The 19,354-nt window shown below is 51.8% G+C and overlaps 1 protein-coding gene across 1 annotated transcript in view; it reads left to right on the top strand.

The window, feature by feature from the left end:
• The window catches only part of Zcchc24 (zinc finger CCHC-type containing 24), a 52,757-nt gene that overhangs the window by 10,272 nt on the left and 23,131 nt on the right, over nucleotides 1-19,354 (top strand). The window contains exon 2 of the mRNA XM_047553396.1: nucleotides 1,408-1,608. Within this exon, the coding sequence (XP_047409352.1) occupies nucleotides 1,408-1,608 (201 nt within the window). The remainder of the gene's footprint in view (nucleotides 1-1,407; nucleotides 1,609-19,354) is intronic.

Below are 19,354 nucleotides of genomic sequence, written 5' to 3'. Positions count from 1 at the left end.
TGTCTGTGTCTTTCCGTCTACATGCCAGGATCGGATGCAAAAGTTGTACAAGGAACAGAGGCCCAGAGAGGGAAAGCGTTGGCCCACTGTCACACAGCAGAGTGTCCTGAGGAACCAAGATCAGTAGTGTCACCCAGTTGATGAGGGCTTTGTCTTCCAGGAGGGGAGAAGCAGACCTCTAAAGATGGAAACTGTAGGGAGTCAGATGAGGAGGTGGGGAGCTGCACTGGGGATGGAGTAGAGGAGGGTACGGCTCGTGCCCTGGGCACGGTCTTCAACTCTTCTCCTTCCCCCTCCTACATTGAGGGGACACAAAAAGGACTGTCCCCACTCTGGGCCACTGTGTGCCCTATCTTTGTCAGGGAGCCTGGGGTTCTTCCTTCCAGGGACCCTGCTTCCCCCTCAGCCCGAGGACTCCCAAGGACCAATCCTCATCTTCCCATCAGATCCATGGCTCCCCAGGATCCACAGCTTACCCTTGCAAGTTCTTGGGCACCTGTGTTGGAGCCAGGGGATGCCCAAGCCCCACGCCCAGGTTTGTTTTTGGGCTGCCTGTGGAATCTCCCTCTTTCTAGCCTTGGCCTCTCCACAGGCAAGGGAACCCATGGCCATCCTTTGCCAGCCTCCCGGCGGGGCTCCACCTTCTCTAAATTCCAGTATGCCAGGCCTGGAGCCCGTGACTCCTATAAATAGAGGCTGTGTACACCAGGGGGGGCCTGGGCTGTGTCCACTGTGAAGCTCAGCAGCGTGTCTGGTTCCTGTTCTCTGGAGGTGGGAGAGGTGGCCTGGGCCTGCTGAGCTCCCAGGCGCAGACTGTAGGCTTCACGCCACAGGAGGTCAGCTGGAGGCCCGGACCCCAAACTCCTGTAAAATGGAAAACACACTGCTAGCTGCCATGGCTCTTCCTTACACGACGGGGACACTGAGTCAGCAGGGCCTTGACCACAGCTTCTCTGCCAGCGAGTGGCAGAACCCCAGATCTGACAGGTTGCTTTCTACCCTACCTTCTTACCTTGTGTCAGTGTGTGAAGGAGAATGAATCGTAATAATAATAATAACAGTCATTGTGTTCGTCACCATGTACTGAGAGGTTCCTAAGTGACTGGCATGAGGTAAAACATTTCTGACCTCGTGTAAGGTTTGTAGAAGCCCTAGGAGAGTGCTGTCATTGTGCCCATTTTGTAGACAGAGCCACTGTTGCCCAATGGGGTCACTGGCTCACCTTGGACACACAGTAGATTTGGGATCTGGACTCAGGACTCAGAGCCCTTGGGCAGCTGAGGGCTGAGCATGCGCTCCTGTGTGTGTGTGTGTGTGTGTGTGTGTGTGTGTGTGTGTGTGTGTGCTGGGCCATGGAAATTCCCTCCCCTGGCTGCCACCGCCACCCTGTGCCTCTGTCCCCTGCAGGCGCTGAGCAGCAGCGTGTACAAGAGCGGCTCACCCTATGGCTCCCTCAGCAACATCGCCGATGGCCTCAGCTCCCTCACTGAGCACTTCTCGGACCTGACCCTCACCGCCGAGGCCCGCAAGCCCAGCAAGCGGCCCCCGCCCAACTACTTGTGCCACCTGTGCTTCAACAAAGGACACTACATCAAGGACTGCCCCCAGGTAAGGCAGCCCTGACCTGGAGAGGGCTCGCCGGCTCCCTCGCTGAGCCGGGACAGCGCTGGCCCGTGGGCAGGCACAGTGGCCTCCCCAGGAGCCCTCCTCCCAGAGAGCATTCCCACGGCCCTCTGGCTGCCGCTGTTTGTCCCTTCTGCTCTTGCTGCTGGTGTGGATGGAACAGAGGCCCAGCCTGGGCCTATACTAGTGGGCGGAAATGAGTGGGGGATCCTGAACACAAACTGGGCCCCCAAATGAGGTTCTGGACCTTTTCGTCTCCACCAGCTCCTGCAGGGTGGGTCCCATTACGGTGGGGCAGGACGGGGCCAGCAGCCTCCTCATTGCTCTCTGGAGGCCCCATCTGCTCACACTCACTAGGAAGGAATGTGGGCTCCAGGCCAGGAAGCCAGATGTGCGCCCCCTCCCTTGGACCCCACCTCTGCTTCCTCAGCCTGTAAAGATGAGGAAAGGGGGTCCTGCCCCTCTCCCCACTCCCCAGACAGGTCTGGGAAGGCTCAGGCACCAACGGGTTGGGCATTTCTCTTGGGGTGCGTGGGGGCCAGGAGATGGAAGGTGTTGGGGAGCAGTACTTCACCATGATGAAGGGGGGCCCCTGGGGCACATCCCCTGACTCTGCCATAGATGTGGCTTTGGGATCCTGGGGGAAGCAGTCAGCAGCTGTCTTTAAATATGGTGTGAGATTACCGGTGATTTTTTCACCTGTTTGTTTTGTTTTGTTTTTTTTCATTTTTTCCAGTTTTTTATGATGCGGTGCTAGTTTGATTTGCTGTATGTAATGGAAATGGAGTCCTGGAGACTCTGAAGGTCCACATAGTGTTACCCTCAAGATTTGGGGAGTGCACATGTGGCCCCATGGGACTGGGTCCAGAGCCACCCGAGGCTGAGATGTGCTTGTGGTTTGTCACATACCCAAAGCTCTCCTCAGGAACAGCCATACCAGGCTCTGGGTCCTTGCTACTCAGAATGCAGCCCAGGTACCACCGCACCAGTGTTTCCTGGGTGCTTGCTAAACACCCAGACCCACTCAGACCTGCATTTGGGTGAGATGCCCAGGCTCCCTGCACCTGGACCCTGCTCAGAGGGAGCTGCCCACAGTGGCCTTCCTGGGAAACTGGCACCCCCGCTGCACCATCTCCTTCTCAATAGATGCAGTAAGCAAGAGGCCCTTGGCGTGAGGAGCGCCTGCAGGGATTGACCCCCCACCAGGGTTCTCTGGGTAGATGGGGGCAAAGGGGCAGGTAAGGACTTGCGTACCTGGATCTTTGAACTGGTCAGTGGAGGAGCTGGAATTTTGACCGGGGCAGGCCAGTGTCTTCTAAAAGCTGGGGCAAAGGGTCCCTCCCTTCCCAGCCCAGTGCTAACACTGCTTCTTCCTATAAATGGATCATTATCTCTTAATTCAATGTCAGAAGTAGGAGTAGTGGCCCCATTTCACAGCCGAACCAACTGAGTCTCTAGAGATGCAGTGCTGAGGACCGGGAAAGATGGGTATGAGAACTCTGCTCTTGAGGCCTCTATGCTCTTCCTCCCTGAGCACCCATGCCACTCCAAGCTGTCTCCTATGGTCTAGGAAGCCTCAGTCTCTTCCTTGAGCTGGCTGAGACCTTTTCCTGGCCCCTGATTCCCAAACCTGAGTCTGCCTGGAACCCTGAAGGCCTGAGGATCCCCTGCCCACTTCATGAGGGGTGGGAGGACAGAGGTTCACAGTCCTTCTTTCATCCCCTGTCCAATGGGACTAGTAAGAACGCTAAGCCACACAAGTGCTTGAGGATGCAAAGAAATACCTAGCACAGTGCCTGGTACACAGGAAGCACTCAATAAATGCTGGCTAGCTTAATTTATTTCTCCTTTGGTTCACCTTGAAGAGTGCACCCACCTTGCAAAGTACTGGCTATTTTGACAAGGCTGAATTTAAGTGGACTGTGTCCACTCTTCACCAGACCACAAGCTGTAGGGCTGGCGTTGGGCTAGATTCATCCCTGCTACCCTGCTGTCTGACCTCCAGGGACAGCCCAGGACACGTTACCCAGCAGGTAGGTGCTCAGCGCAAGTGCTTCTGAAGGAAAGATGGGGTTGACAAGGTTGTTATAAAGCCATGGAAGGAAGCCTGTGTTTCAAATGAGTGATTATATGAGTTTGACATAAATAATATGAAAAAGATTCTAGAATGTTCTTTTTTTGGTAACAGCCTTAATGAGACAGAATCCATTCACCATGTAATTTACCCATTGGAGCTGTTGCATAGTTCAGTGATTTTTAGTGTATTCAGAATTGTGTAAACCATGACCGTTAGTTACAGAATATGTTTGTCAACTCAGAAAAAGAACTCCATACTCTTAGGAATCATCTCATGATTGTCCATCCTCAGCAACTGCTCACCTCCTTTCTCTCCCTCAAGAGAAATGGAGTGGTATAATCACATGTGCATTTGGTGACTGGCCTTCACCGAGCATGACATTTTTCCAGGCTCGTCCTTGCCACGTGCACCAGTTTCTGTGGTTTGGAGAGTGTGTGTTCTAGTCTCTGGAAGAGATGAGAGTGATAATTCATTCTCCTTTAGAGATCTGGTAGAATGCACCTCTGAAGCCATCTGAGCTTAGGCTTTCCTTTGTGGGGAAATTTTTTGATGACTAATTCCATCTCTCGTTCTGGATCTATTCTGCTTGTGTATTCCTTCTTGATTCAGTTGCTATAGCTCGTGTATTTCTAGGCTGTTGTCTGTTTCATCTAATTTATCTCATTTATTGACTTACGATTATTCCTGGCGTTCTCTTATAATCCTTTTTATTTCTGTAAGGTCAATAATAATGTCCCCCGCTTTCATTTCTAATTCTCGTAATTTGAGTTTTCTCTCTTTTCCTTTCTTGGACTAATCTAACTAAAGGTTTGCCAAGTTTGTTGAACTTTTCTAAGAACCAACTTTTGATTTAGTTGATTTTCTCTGTTGTTTTTCTGTTCTCTGTTTCATTGCTTTCCACCCTAATCTTTTTTTTTTTTTTTTTTGAATTATGGTAAAATACACATAACCTATAATGTACCATCCTAATCATTTTCAAGTGCACAGTTCTGTGGCATTAAATACTTTCACATTGTTGTGCAAACATCACCACTGTCGTCCACAGAACTCTTTTTATCTTGTAAAACTGAAACTCTGAGCCCATGAAACAACCCCCTCTCCCCTTCCCACCCTTGGCAACCACCATTCTGCTTTGTGTCTCTATGAGTTTGACTTCTCTAGTTACCTCATAGAAGTGGAATCATACCGTATTTGTCCTCAGGGTTTATTTCACTTAACGCAATGTCCTCGTGGTTTATTCATGTCTTAGCATGTGTCCAAATTTCCTTCATTTTTAAGGCTGAATAATATTTCATTGGATGGATATACCACATTTGTTTGCCCACTATCCATTCATCAACTGGAATGCTTCCACCTTTTGGCATTTGTGAATAGTGGTGCTGTGAATGTGTATAAATATCTCTTCAAGTCCTTACTTTTGATTCTCCACTCTGACCTTTATAATTTCCTCCCATGAGCTTGCTTTAGATTTAGTTTGTTCTTCTTCTTGTTTCTTGAGATGGAAGATTAGGTTACCAACATTGCACCCTTCCCTTTTCAATTTAGATGTTTACGGCTAGGAGTTTCCCATGAAACTGCATCCCATAAGTTTTAGTATGTTGTGTCTCTATTTTCATTTAGCGCAGGGTATTTTCTTATTTTTCATGTGATTTCCTCTTTGACCCACTGGTTATTGAGGAGTGTGTTGTTTACTACCCACATATTTGTGAATTTTCCAAATATCTTTTAATGATTTCTAACTTTATTCCATTGTGGTCAGAGAGCATACTTTGTATTATTCATCCCTTCTAAACTGATTGTGGTTTGCTTCAGAGCTTAGCATGTGGGCTGTCTTGGAGGCTGTTCTGTGTGCACTTGGGACAAATGCACTCTGTTGTTATTGGGTGGAGTGTTCTGAGGATGTCTGTGGAGACTAGGTGGCTTAGAGTGCTGTGTATGTTTCCTTCTGCCTTGTTCATATTCTGGCCCATTCTATCCATTCTTTTAAGTGGGAATATTGAAGTCTCCAACTATTATTTCTGAAGTATCTGTTTTTCTTCAATACTGCCATATTTTGCTTCATGTATTTTTGGTGCTTTGTTCTTAGGTGCACATATGTTTGATTGTTTTGTCTCCTGATTGATCCTTTATCATTCTAAAATATTCTTTTTTAATCACCAGTAACATTTTTTGTGTTAAAGTTTACTTTGTCTGATAGCAATATTTCCAGTTTTCAAAGGCTTTTCCCATCCTTTTACTTCTAATTTATACATGCGTTTGAATCTAAAGTGTGTCTCTTGGGGACATCATATAGCAATTGCTTTTTGTTATTCCGTTGTTACTGGCAACCAAGCCAGGGAAACTGTCTGCCTTCCAGCTGACTGGATTCGGCTCCTCCGGTCATGTCCTTCACCACATAAAAAATAAGCAAAGGATGCAAAAATGAAAAATGAATTTAATGCAGTTTGATCGACCTGAGAGAAACAGATTGTTTCTCTTGGTTTTGCTGAGGTGGTTATTATTTGTAGAAACAAAGCGCAGGAGATCCACATATATAGACTTAGCTAGGCATAGAGTCAGAGATCTTACTGGACCAGTTCAGTTTCCTTGATGCCCACCTGGGGCAGGGGGTAGTTTTCCATTTCCATTCTCAGCATGAGGAAGTTCAGGAGCTAAAACAATTCAGAGCTTCCAGTGTTAAAGGGGCTCCATTTCATAATCTGAAGGTCCCTGCCGTTTGATTGGACTCTTTAATCTGTTCATATTTAATGCTATTATTGATGAAGTTGGATTTATAGCTGCCATTTTACTTTTCATTTCCTAAATCACTCATGTTTTTGTTCCTCCATTTCTCCCTTATTGCTTTCTTTGTCACTAATTTTCTAGTATAACATTTTAATTTCTTTAATTTTTTTTCATGATTATTTTAGTTATTTCCTTCTTGGTCACTATAGGGCTTATCTTATACATCTTAACTTACCAGAGTGACATATTGACATATCACTCCTACATAGCTCTGCTCTCTAGCTCTAGTCTCTATTTGGACTTTCAGTCATCTCACTGTGCTGAGTCTTTGTGGGCATCTCTGTGTTTACCCTACTTAGAGCCTGTCAAGCTGCTTGGATGTGTTGATTAAAGTTGTTTTTTTTTTTTCTTTTTTTAAAATCAGATTTGGGGAAATTTCAGCCATTATTTCCTTAAATTTTCTTTCTGCTCCATCAGATCTTCTCTTCTGTGGAATGATTTTAAATGACTCAATTATTCTTAGGATCCTCAGTTGTCTAACTGGGGTGAAATGCACCTTCCCCTGGTCAGTACTGAGTCTGCCCATGAGCCTAAGGGTCTGAGGGAGGCTGCAGAGGTGAGGCCTACGCACTGGCGGCAGTGTCCCTGGTAGTGGAGCCCAGGAGCCGGGGCTGGTGTCCTGTGAATCGATTCTTTTCCAACCTTAAGAATAGGATAAAGGTGTCATTTGATGAATAGTGTGTCTCACATTCCTAGGGCCAGTGTGATGGGGACTGGGTACTTTAGGAAGAAAGGGAGCCCCTAAAGCAGAGGTAGAAGGTGCTGGAGACCAATTCTAAATGTTGCTGAAGGAAATTCTGTCCTCATGGGTTTAGGCTGCACCTGGACCCGTGTCCATCTCTAGTTAATGTCAGCACTGACCCAAGGAGTCTCAGGAGCCAAGACTGCCTACCTCTTGATTCTTGCAAAAAACAAGCTCTGTGCTCCCCACACAATGTGCCAGCCACTTGCTAGAGGTAATAGTATTTGAACAACACTACAAGCCTCTGAACAAGTTCATCACTGAATTTAACATGTTATATGCATTAGCTCATTTAGTTCCCTCAATAAGCCTCTCAGGTAGAGTGATCCCCAATTGCCATTGATAAATCTGAGGCCCAGAGACACGACTTGCCCAAGGTCACGCGGCAGGTGAATCTCAAGGCTGAGACTAGAACTTGGTCCTGCCAGTCTCAAAGCCCAAATATTTTCAATTACATCCCGCTGCCATCCTTTGCATCCAGACATCCATCTCCACTGTTATTCCCAGAAAGTTGGGGTTCTTGAAAAATGAACTGCTGGAAACAAAGAGGGTTGAGGACTATGTCCACAGAAGCCATACCTACCCCGTTCTGATCCAGTCTGCATGCTCAATAATGGCCCAGCACCAGGGTGACTTCTGCCCTCATAGAGTCATAGAGGTCAGGGATGGGTTGACACTGTGGCTCTGGTGGCAGCAGAAATGCATTAACAGCAGGGAGGCACGATTGGCATCTGCTGGCTGCCTGCAGGGTCTCCTGGGTGTCTTGCCTTGGCTTCTGCACACGGATGGGGCAGGACCATAAGGACCCGAGTTGCAATGTCCTGCTCTGACCCAAATGCACTTGCCTGTGTGGTGTGAATGTGCAGTGGGATTCAAGTGCAGCCCTCCTGGGCATTTGGGCATCTGCTGGGTGCTGAACCTTTGCCGGAGGAGGCCCGACCTCATCCTCAGGGAGACACGCAGAGCAGTGTTGGCCGTTCTGGGTGACCGGGGCTCCTAGTGAGGTTTGCTGAGAGACCAGCTCTGCCTAGGCTTCCCGGGAGGCCTCTGAGAGGAGGAGGCGGGACCTGGGGTGGGGCAGCCTTCCAGGCCAGGCTGTAAATAACTGGAATATGCTTTCTGGGCAGCGCCAGCCCTTGGCCATGACTGGCACTCTGGCGGGGGGAGTAGGAGGTGTGGTTGGAGCAGGTGGCGAAGGGCCTGCATGCCAGGCTGCACAAGCTTGGACTGAACCTGGAGGGCAGGGAGAAGCCATCCAAGGTTTTAGGTGACAGGCTTGGATTCGGATTTTGAAAGATCATGATGGTGGCCGTCAGAGACTGGGCTGGAAGGGAGAAAGCTGGGTAGAAACCAGCCCGTGAGCAGGGGTAGGAGATGGTCAGACCTGGTCCAAGGCAGGGTGCACAGAGGTTGGAGGAGTGGCATTTGGAAATATCACAATAAGCAGAAGAGGAAAGGTCCCTATTCTTGAGTTTGTGCTCTGTTGTTGAAGTTGGACCGATTTTCTTCTTGCAAATCAAGAAGAAAACAGGAAATATCAAATCTAATGGAGACTGTGAAAATGTTGCTGGATAGGCCCTACCAGGGTGGTTTCTTTAGAGAAACAGTGCCCAAGTCCAGGACACTTTCAGGGTTCCACAGAAATGTTTCCATTTGTATTTAAAGCCAGAAGAGAAAGTGACTGTAACAATAATGAATATAGAATTATGACTCCAACTTGGATGTTTGTCTTTATACTTACACAGTCAGGAGCTATGTTACATGGAGGAAGGGACCCACAAAGACACAAGTACCTAGGGATACACACTCATGCTGCAGTCCTGAAGGGCTGCTTTCTATCAGACGACTCTATATGGCGGACCTCTCTGTCAATAGGACATGAAAACTCAAAATGCTACCTTTCCTCTAAAACTCAGAGTCCATATGTCACCTAGTAAGGACCCTGATGCTGGTGAGGGGGGTATCTTGTTGCACTCCAAGGAAACAGCCTCAGATTCATAGACCAAAGATCAGAGTTTAGATTCCAGCTCGGCATATTGCTCTTCTGTGCAACCTTGAGCAAATCATTTAACATTTCTGGGCCACCTTTCCTCATCTCCATTTCGGAGCTGATGAAGCTCTCAGCACCTGTGTGGGAACGGAGCCTGGGGTGGGTTGGGGGATGTAATCCAGTGTCCTTTCCCTAAGTCCTCCCTCTGCTCTTCCCAGCCACCTCCAGCCTGGCGGCCACCCTTCAGATACTAAACTGGGAGCGGAAATCCCCCAAACCCTCAGCTTCCATCAGGCCCAAGGTGTTTTGGGGGAATAGTGGTTACTCTTTTGAGGGAGGTCTGGCGGGGGGCTGTCACCTGTGTCTCCTGTGTCCAGCTAAGAGACGGGCACCGTGAGAGGCATGGGGAAAGGCCAAGCCCAGGGGAGCTGCCATTCCTGAGTCAGCCTGCCCAGGGCTGCTAATGAAATCCAGATGTCAGAGAGAACGCAATCATCACCCCCACCCATCTGGCAGCTCGGGTTTCTTGGAGATTGCAAAAGAAAAAGAAAAATAGAGCAGGGAGAGAATTGGATCCCAGAGCAGCTGAAACCTTCCAGGCGGGGTGTGAGGGGTGTAAATGGTGGCAGGGTCCTGCAGGGGGAGGGGCAGAGAGGAAGCTGGCCAGGCCTCCTCCCAGGCAGGCTGGCCCCTGAAGCCTTGAGGTGTCCAGGGACGGCAAGCAGGGCTGGCTAACCAACATCTGACCCTTGCCTGGACCCAACCCTCTCAGGGCATCTCTAGGTAGTCTCTGGGTTCAGAGGGGCTGTGGCCAGGGGCAGGCAGAGAGGGACTGAGGATATGTGAGCTTCCCCTGCAGAACTTGGGCCCAGGGCTGCAGCATGCCTCACACATCATCAGTCCCTTAGTGAGGTCCAAGTGAGGACAGGTTCTCAGGCTAAAGAAGTCTAACGCCCTGGGTTAGCTCAGACCTGCTATGGCTTGGACCTGGTTTGAGTGTGTCCCCCAGGTTCATGTGCTGGAAGCTTGGTCTCCAGTGTCGTGAGGTGAGAGTGGTGGACATTTAAGAGGTGGGGCCTGGTGGGCAGTGGTTAGGTCACTGGGGCACCGCCCTTGGAGGGGCTTAAGGTCACTCTCCTGGGAAAAGGTTTTTATAAGAGAGCAAGCCCGGCCCCTCCCCTCACTCTGGTTCCTGTCGCTGCCCTGTGGTCTCTCCCTCTGAGCTCCCACCCTGGTATCCCCACCATAAGGCCTTCACCAGAACCTGGGCCAGACTGTTTGGACTTTGGGCCTCCAAAACTGTGCACTAAGTAAATCTCTTTTCTTCAGAAGTTCCCAGCCTCAGGTATTTCATTATAGTAACAGAAAACAGACAAGACCCATCAATGAAGCTGTGGGGAAACTGGGTATTTTCACAGAGCCTGGGAGGACTGCAAGTTATAAAAATTCTATAGAGGGAGAGAGGTGGGAAGGAAGGAAGAGCGGAAGGAAGGAGGAAATGGAGGGAAGTAGAGGAAGAAAGAAAACCACAGACAAAGGCCCTTTTACCGTTAGACAATGGAATTAGCAGAGAGAGTGTTACAGCTGCTCTCTACACGCTGTAAAACATACAGAGGACGGGGAGGAGGGAGGAGGAAGGGCCGGCACATAGCATAGCGGCACTCCGTCACTCAGTCGCTCCGTCACTCCGTCACTCCGCAGGTAGTGCTGCTGGGGATCCTGGCTGGCCCAGGGGCCTGGCTGTGGTGTGCAGGCACTTGGCACAGGACCTGGAATGCCTTAAGCACTTGGAGAATGTCAGTGGGGATGGGCGTTGCTGGGGGCTGCAGGGTGACTGCTGCGTGGCAGGTGGTGGCTTGGGCGGAGGTGCTGAGGTGGAGGTTTGTGGGCCCTGCCCCACCCCCACGGAGGTCCTCTGCTCCTGAGGCCACGCGGCCTGCACGATCCCCAGCACCTCTTACTTGCTGTGTACCTTCAGGGAAAGCAGCCCAGTCTCCCTGGGCCTCCGTGTCCCCCTGAATAAAACAAAGGCAAAAATCCTGCCTCCTGGGAGGCTTGGGGCTAATGAGTCATGGCAGGTGACGGCAGGTGACGCGCTCAGAGGAGTACCTGGTCCCTCCCGTGTACTCCGTCAGGTACCGTCATTTTTACAGGTTTGGGAGGTTCCCAAGGACAGAGAGCACTTCAGGGCTTGGGGGTCCACAGAGGGGCCTCCAGGCTCCCTCATACCCTCCTTCCTGGAGAAGGGGGCTTGCCACTCTGGGATGGGTGGGCAGGGAGGCCCTGTGATGAGGCCGTTCTTTGTCAGGGGGCTTGGGAGGGACTGGGGAAGACTCTGGTGAATTCGGGTCACCCAGGTTTGCTGCCGGGACACGGATTGGAAGCTCTGCTCTGCCCGGGATGGGTGTCTCAGGAGGAGGCAGATGGGGCATGACTGGAAGGTGTTGCCTGTGGCTGTCATGCCCCTCTGGGCCAGGCCGAGGGTGGGCTCACCAAGTGTCCACCCTGCCTGGCGCAGAAAGAGGGAGCAGCTGCCGGGTGGGGGAGGGGACGCAGAGGTGGAGCTCAGGGCGTGGGCTACACAGGCCGTCCTTCCTGCTGTCTCGAGGGCAGGAAAGAGCCTAGGAGGGCCAGTTTCACATCCTCAGCTGCCAGTTCTGCTTTCAAAAGGATCACAGATGGCGAAGAGCCCCCGGGACTTGCAACGTGTCAGGGTCTCGCCTTCTCCATCCTCTGCCCGAGGCCTGGAGGGACAGGGACGTGAGCAGAGTCTGGGCGGTGGGATCCATCCCTGGTCTTAAAGTACCTGTAAGGCCGAGGGCGTGGGACCCTGGTCCAGAGACTGCCTCTGCGTCGGTCAGCTTTCTGCTGCTCTAATGCAGCACCTGACTCTGCTGACTCTATACAGAGATTATTGGGCAGAGAGCCTGGAAGGTGGACGTGCAGGTGGTACAGTGCGTGCTCTGGCAAGGGCCGGGAGAGAAGCCAGGCCTGTAGCCTTTTATAACCACCCTCTCAGAGCCAGCAAGGGGTCCCGGAGAACTCCTTTGATGCCTTTCGGGGGCACACCTCAATGACCTGAGGCTCCACCCCCAATACCACCACCCCCAGGACCAAACTGCCAACATACAGACCAGTGGGGACACTGACCATTTCCAAACCGTGCCTCTTGCCGGAAGCTTTCTCTGGTTTCTCCTGATCTGTCGTCAGCCAGGGACTGACCTCTGCAGAATGCTGACGTGACACTTGGTATCCGCAAGCACTTGCTGCGGTGGCTTCGCTGGTAGCATCACACCTGAGGCCACTGGGCCTCCCAAGTCTTATCCACCCCATTTGTAAACTGAGGCTGGTGGGCCTGGTGTGAGGGTCAGCGCGAGGGCATGAGAAGCAGCCTGGGATCAGCCGCCATAGGGCACTCCCCTTCCTTTCCTGTCCTCCTGCCCAGCAGCGCTAAGCACAGGCACCTGCGAGGTGCGGCACTGGGGCTCCTCCCAGCCTCTAAGCCCTCGCTCTGCTCTGCCACCTGCCTGGGGTGCCCCAGTACCCTTCTTTAATGTCTCCCTCCTAACCCTCCAGAGCCCAGCTGGACCACCTCCCCGGTGTCCTCCCTCCCCAGCCACCCAAGGCCCTCGGGAGCCTGGCTGTGGCCTGGCCTAGTCCTGGTTCCCTCCCCACAGCTCAGGTGGCCAGAGCAGTTGCTAGCACAGTCCCTGCTGGAGGCCTCGGCCAGCTGGAGGCAGGCAGGGAGTTAGGAATCAGGCTGCTCATTGCCAAGGTGCTGGGGTCCAGCCAGCCAGGAGGGAGTTTAGAGGTAGGAGGAGAGCCAGGTGGCCTTGAATAAGCCCCTCCTACCTCCAGCCCCTAGCTCCGCCTCAGTTTTCCCTCTGTATAGTGTACCCAGGAATATGCCCCCAGCCCTGCTGTGTGGATCCCTTGAGCTTACAGCTGGAGTGTGAGTCCTAGGCAAAGCTGAGTGAAGGAAGGGATCCTCAGAAGAAAAGACTTTTACTCATGGACATCCAAAGTCTTGTCTCAGAGTCTATCCTCTTCGGAGATGCAGAGCCCTGGGCACCCCGCCCCCAGGCTGCGGGAGCAAGGCTTTCACGAGCTCCTGGGTCACTCGGGGCTGCATTCAAGTTTAGCAGCACCCTGGCTCCTACTTCCCCGTTTCCGGGGGACACCTTGTGGGCCTTCTTTCTTTTTTTTTTTTTTTTACATATTTTTTTATTGTAAACAAATGGGATACATGTTGATTCTCTGTTTGTACATGGAGTAAAGGCATACATTTACATAGGGTAATGTTGTTTGATTCATTCTGTTATTTTTTCCCTTCCCCCCCACCCCTCCCACCCTTCTTTTCCCTCTATATAGTCCTTCCTTCCTCCATTCTTGCCCCCCTCCCTAACCCTAACCTAACCCTAACCCTAACCCTAACACTAACCCCTCCCACCCCCCATTATGTGTCGTCATCCGCTTATCAGCGAGATCATTCGTCCTTTGGTTTTTTGAGATTGGCTTATCTCACTTAGCATGATATTCTCCAATTTCATCCATTTGCCTGCAAATGCCATAATTTTATTATTCTTTATGGCTGAGTAATATTCCATTGTATATATATGCCACAATTTCTTTATCCATTCATCAACTGAAGGACATCTAGGTTGGTTCCACAATCTGGCTATTGTGAATTGAGCAGCTATGAACATTGATGTGGCTGTATCTCTGTAGTATGCTGATTTTAAGTCCTTTGGGTATAGGCCAAGGAGTGGGATAGCTGGGTCAAATGGTGGTTCCATTCCAAGCTTTCTGAGGAATCTCCATACTGCTTTCCATAGTGGCTGCACTAATTTGCAACCTCACCGGGCCTTCTCTCTGAAGCCTAATAGGGTATCCTGGCTGGAAATTCCCATCTCACTGGAGAATACACCCTGGCCCAGCAGGACCCCTGTTTTGGAAACTGTTTAAGAACCAGGATTGCGTCAGAGTGCAATTGAAATGTCCAGAGGCCTGGACAGCCTCTGTCAATCTAGTCCCTAATGAAGCCTCCTCCATTTACTTGGGAGTGTGGCCCCCACCAGAGTCAATGAGGCTGCAGGGTTGGGACTTGGGGGCAGGAGGGCAGGGCTGCCTCTGAGCAAGCCAAGGTCGTTTGTGCCCACATAGTCTCCGTCTTCATGCAGCAGGGCTCAGAGAAACTGCAGCTGGAATGTTTCAGGTTAGACACAAGGAGCAACTTCCTAATTGACCAGGAACAAAGCAGTAAAAGATCCTGAGGGCTCCACCCCCTTGAATATTGGCCTTGTTGAGAGAGGTTGGGAGGCAGAGCCAGAAGGGGTTCCCAGCAGGCCTCTGTCCAACCTTGCACCTTGAGACCTTGCTGACCTAGGGGTGTCAACTCTAGTGACTTGTCCGTGGCCACACAGTAAGCTGGTGGTGGATGGCCAGGACCCTGGTTTCTGACTGCCCGTACCTGGGCTCCTCTTTACCCCAGGCCTCCTGGTGGGCTTTGAGCATGTGGGTGGGGGAGGGAGCCTCTTGACTCTCTGTGGCCTACTCTGATCTGGCCTGCTTGGTACCTAAGACCCCTAGGAACACCCTTGGAGCAGGGGTCCTCTGAGACAGAGGCAGTGATTTGAGGATAGAACCCCTGGAGCCAAAGAGGTACAGGTGAAGGAAGCAAGAGGCCTAGGGGGTGATCTTGATGTAGGGACTGGGGAATGTCACTGTGGTCCTCGGGCCAGTTACTTGCAGTCTGTTTCCGCATCTGTAATACGGCGGAGAGGTGGGACTAGATCAGTGATTCTCAGCTGGGGCCTCACATCAGTATATCCTGGGGTGTTTGGTTTGTTTATTTTGGGGACTGCTGGAAATTTTGATTCAGTAGATCTGGGGGAGGCCTGACCATGGGCATTTTTTCAGCTTTTTGGGTGATTCTGACATGCAGCTGGGCAAAAGCACATGCCCAGATCTGAAATGGGGTGGAGCTCAGGCAAGGGGTGATCAGGGCTCTATAGGCAAACAAAAACCATGATATCCTCCTGGCAGCAAGACTCAGAAGTGATCATCCCAGGGGGTCCCACTTCTGTCACCATGTTCATCCCAGATTCTTAGACTGTGTGATCACTAAGTTTTATCGCTCTGGGAAGCCGGGCTGTCCACTCCGGGTGACTCTGACACACAGTGGTTCTGAATCATGTGGTTTTGAGTCTGCGTTCTGTCGTCAATACACATCAAGATGGTGTGGTTCTGAACCCTCCGTGTGTTTCTGGGTGTCCAATGTGCTGTTGTTATTGTTCTTTGAAATGAAGATTCTCCCCGTCTGTGATCCTAACACATAATTAGCCTAAATTCTAGAGATTCCAAGAATCTAAGTGATTGTGGCACTAACATTTTGTGAAATTCTAAACTCTGCGATGTATCATTCCATCTGGGCAGTAGGCAGCCAGGGCCCCGGGCCTGGCCTTTGTCTCCCTGAGACAAGGTGGTGATTGTGTAAGCTTAGACACGAGCCCCCTCCCTCCTGGCCTGCAGGGCCTCTCTTGGGGGAAGACGTGGGGCGGGGAGCAGAGACCCCATGGCTTTGGCTCTTCCTCCATCACTGGCAATGGAGGAATGAAAGGCAGAGTAAGTGAGAGGGGCACATTTGAACATGCAGCAGGAAGGACAGTAGGATAGATGTGCAGCATCATCTCTCAATTGCTTTTTGCATCAGTTCCATCTTAGCACAACTGTCAATCCCCAGAGTGGCAGGTCGAGCTTAGACATTAGAGGCTTTTCCATCTTGAGACCTCCCTGCACACACACACACACACACACACCCTGACTCTGGATGGGAAAACTGAGGTCCCGGAGGAGGTGACTTGCTTGATAGAGCTGGTGCCCAAACCCAGGACCCCAATACCTGGCTATCATGGTATGACCCTTTGCATGCAGTCCTTCCCAGGCCAGATCATTTGTACAGAACTGTCGGCCTTCTGTAGGACTGAGATGACCTTCAGGTCCCCCTGAGGTGACAGAAACCAGCCCCATGACTCAGGATTACTCACGTACAGCCTGTAGCCTGGCGATTTCACCAGGCCCAGGAGGGGATCTTGCAGTCCCATGTGGCCTCCTGGGCCATTTCCTGCCAACCGGCCACACAGTCCTCATTCCACTCCCCCAGGACTGGTGCACAGGTGTGCAACACACGTCTGGCCTGGAGGTCAGGAGACAGGGGCTGGGAAGAGTCAGGTGTGGGCTGCCCCTTACTCACTGTGTGACCTGGAGAAAGTCCCTGCACCTTGCTGGGCTTTTCCTTGCTGGGGGCTGGTGGATTATAACTCACAGAGTCAGTGTGAGGATATAATGAGGTCCCACACAGGCAACTCTGGCACTCTAGGAGGGAACAGTGGCTGCCATGTCCACTGCCAGCTGGCCATTCTCAGCACAGAGCCTCTCTTGAAGAGGGGCTCGCATTTGCGAGACTGAGTGAGCTCACTTATGCTCATCATAGGTGCAATTAGGCATTTCACACTCCCCTGGGTTTTCAAAAGGCTAGCGGGCTAGCACAGGAAGGCTCAAAAGGCCTTGGATAGCTGAGATTTTAGGCAAGTAGGAAGACATTGCTGGTGATGATGGCGATGGTGATGCAGGTGGTGGTGGTGATGGTGATGATGGTGGTTGGTGTTGATGGTGTTGATGGTGGTGATGGTAATGATGGTGATGGTGGTGAAGGTGATGGTAATGGTGGTGGTGGTGATGATGGTGATGGTGATGGTTTTGATGGTGGTGGTGGTAGTGATGGTGATGGTTGTGATGATGATGAAGACGGTGGTAGTGATGGTGATGGTGGTTGTGGTGGTTGGTGGTGATGATGGCAATGATGGCAATGGTGGTGGTGGTGGTGATAGTGATGATGGTGGTATTGGTGGTTATGGTGGTGGTGATGGTGGTGATGGTTGTGATGATGGCGATGATGGTGGTAGTGATGGTGATGATGGTAATGGTGATGGTGATGGTGGTGATGGTGGTGGTGGTGGTGATGATGGCAATGATGGCGATGGTGGTGGTGGTGGTGATAGTGATGATGGTGGTATTGGTGGTTATGGTGGTGGTGATGGTGGTGATGGTTGTGATGATGGCGATGATGGTGGTAGTGATGGTGATGATGGTAATGGTGATGGTGATGGTGGTGATGGTGGTGGTGGTGGTGATGATGGCGATGATTGTGGTAGTGATGGTAATGATGGTAATGGTGATGGTGATGGTGGTGATGGTGGTGGTGGTGGAGATGGTGGTGATGATGGTGGTGGTAGTGATGGTGATGATGGTAATGATAATGGTGGTAGTAGTGATGGTGATGGTTGTGATGATGGCGATGATGGTGGTAGTGATGGTGGTATTGGTGGTTATGGTGGTGGTGATGATGGTGATGGTTGTGATGATGGCGATGATGGTGGTAGTGATGGTGGTAGTGGTGGTCATGGTGATGGTGATGATGGTGATAGTTGTAAAGGTGATGGTGGTGGTAGTGATGGTGGTGGTGGCGATGATGAAGATGGTGGTGATAATGGCCACTTTTACCAAATTTCCAAATGTGTACTAAGTGCTTTGCACTCATAAGTGTAGAAATTCTCCACTGTCCACCTGATAGCTATTGCTTTCCCCACTTGAGTGTTGGGAAACTAAGGTTCAGAGAGATTCACAAAGTTCCCAAGCGCTCGCTGTCAATAAATGGCAGAAACAGGATTTGAACCCAGGTCTCCAGAGATACACAGCCAGAGCTCTTTCCCCTTGGCCCGTGGTTGGATGGGAGGATGCAGGGCCACGAGGTGGACAATGGTCAGCTCCCAGTGGGGTCCCAGCAGCACACACCAGGGAGACAGAGGACTTTTTTCAGAAGAGATGGAGTGATTGCATTTTGTCCTTCAGCATGTTCCTCAATTTTCTGGTTGTCTTTTTTGTCATTTTGGAAATCAAGAGCTGCCTATAACTGACGAGCCCTGAGCCTCGTCCCAGCCTGCCTTGGCTGGTGACAATGGGCCCAGAGCAGGGGGCTGCATGCAGACATGCGCACAGGGTGAGAGTGTGTGTGGGTCTGGACACCCCTCGCCTGCACACCTGTGTGCGTTCCCAGGGGTCACCCTGGCACACCTCGCAGCCCAGCCTGGATCTGGAGGTTAGCTGGAAGCTCCACCTCGCACCTCCCTTGGGTTCCTGGAGTCGGTTGCTCTGTGCTTGGCCACGTGCTCCTCTTTCCGCTGGTGATGGTGATGGTGGTGGTGATGGTGGTGGTGATGGTGATGAACCTGGCTGGTCATCTGAAGATTGGTGAGCGGGGAGCGCCTTAGCTGTCATCCCTGCGTGTGCACCTGCGTGCCTGGCCAGGCTCAGCTCTGGGCATAGGCTCAGTGCCCCTTGTGGGCTTTCCCCATGTGGCTCTAGGCTTGCCATGTGCTGAGAATCCCCAGTGGCTCTTTCCACTCCTGGGATTCCAGTCTTCTGAGCCAGTGGGAGTGAGACGGAGGCTGGAGACTGTCAGGGCCCAATAAGGAGCACCTGGGGTGAGCTCCAGGGTCTGGGACACTGGCTTTGCTAGGGACTTTTGCCAGGTCTCTGTCCTGGTGCCAGCCAGGGAAAGAACACATGCTCCTAAGAGGTGGATGGTGGAGACTGAAGAGCCCTCCCCTGTGGCCCGGCCTGGCAGGCCGTGGGGTCGAGGCCTTCTCAGGCCTGTGGCAGGGTCCCTGCAGAGCACGGCAGCTCCTGGAGCTGTCGGGGGTCTGGAAGTGGCCTGGCCCTTCCTCTCTCCCTCCCCACGTTTGCTTCAGACTCTCCCCTGGAGCCAGACTCGGTCTAGACCTGAGCTACTCCTGCCACCTACGGGCTCTGGTGCTGGAGGCCTCTCACCTCCCCAGCCTCAGCCACCCTGTCTGCTGAGCGCAGGGCCAGTGGGAAGCACAGCCAGACCCTGATGGTCTCCCACTCTGTAGGTGCCCCATTTGTGCCGGGTGACCACAGCAGGGCCTGGGCTGGCCTGCCCTCTGGGCTCCAGTTTTGCTCTCTCCCTCCTGGGTTTTCTTCCACTGTGGACTCGGCACCGCTTCCATCCATTCCTCTTACTTGGCTCAAAAGAAATGTTCCAGGGCCCGGTGGGCAG

The sequence above is a fragment of the Sciurus carolinensis genome, chromosome 5, assembly GCF_902686445.1.
Source record: "Sciurus carolinensis chromosome 5, mSciCar1.2, whole genome shotgun sequence".
NCBI classification, from domain to species: Eukaryota; Metazoa; Chordata; class Mammalia; order Rodentia; family Sciuridae; genus Sciurus; species Sciurus carolinensis.
The sequence above is the reverse complement of the archived record's forward strand: the minus strand, read 5'-3'. Positions and strand labels throughout refer to the sequence as shown.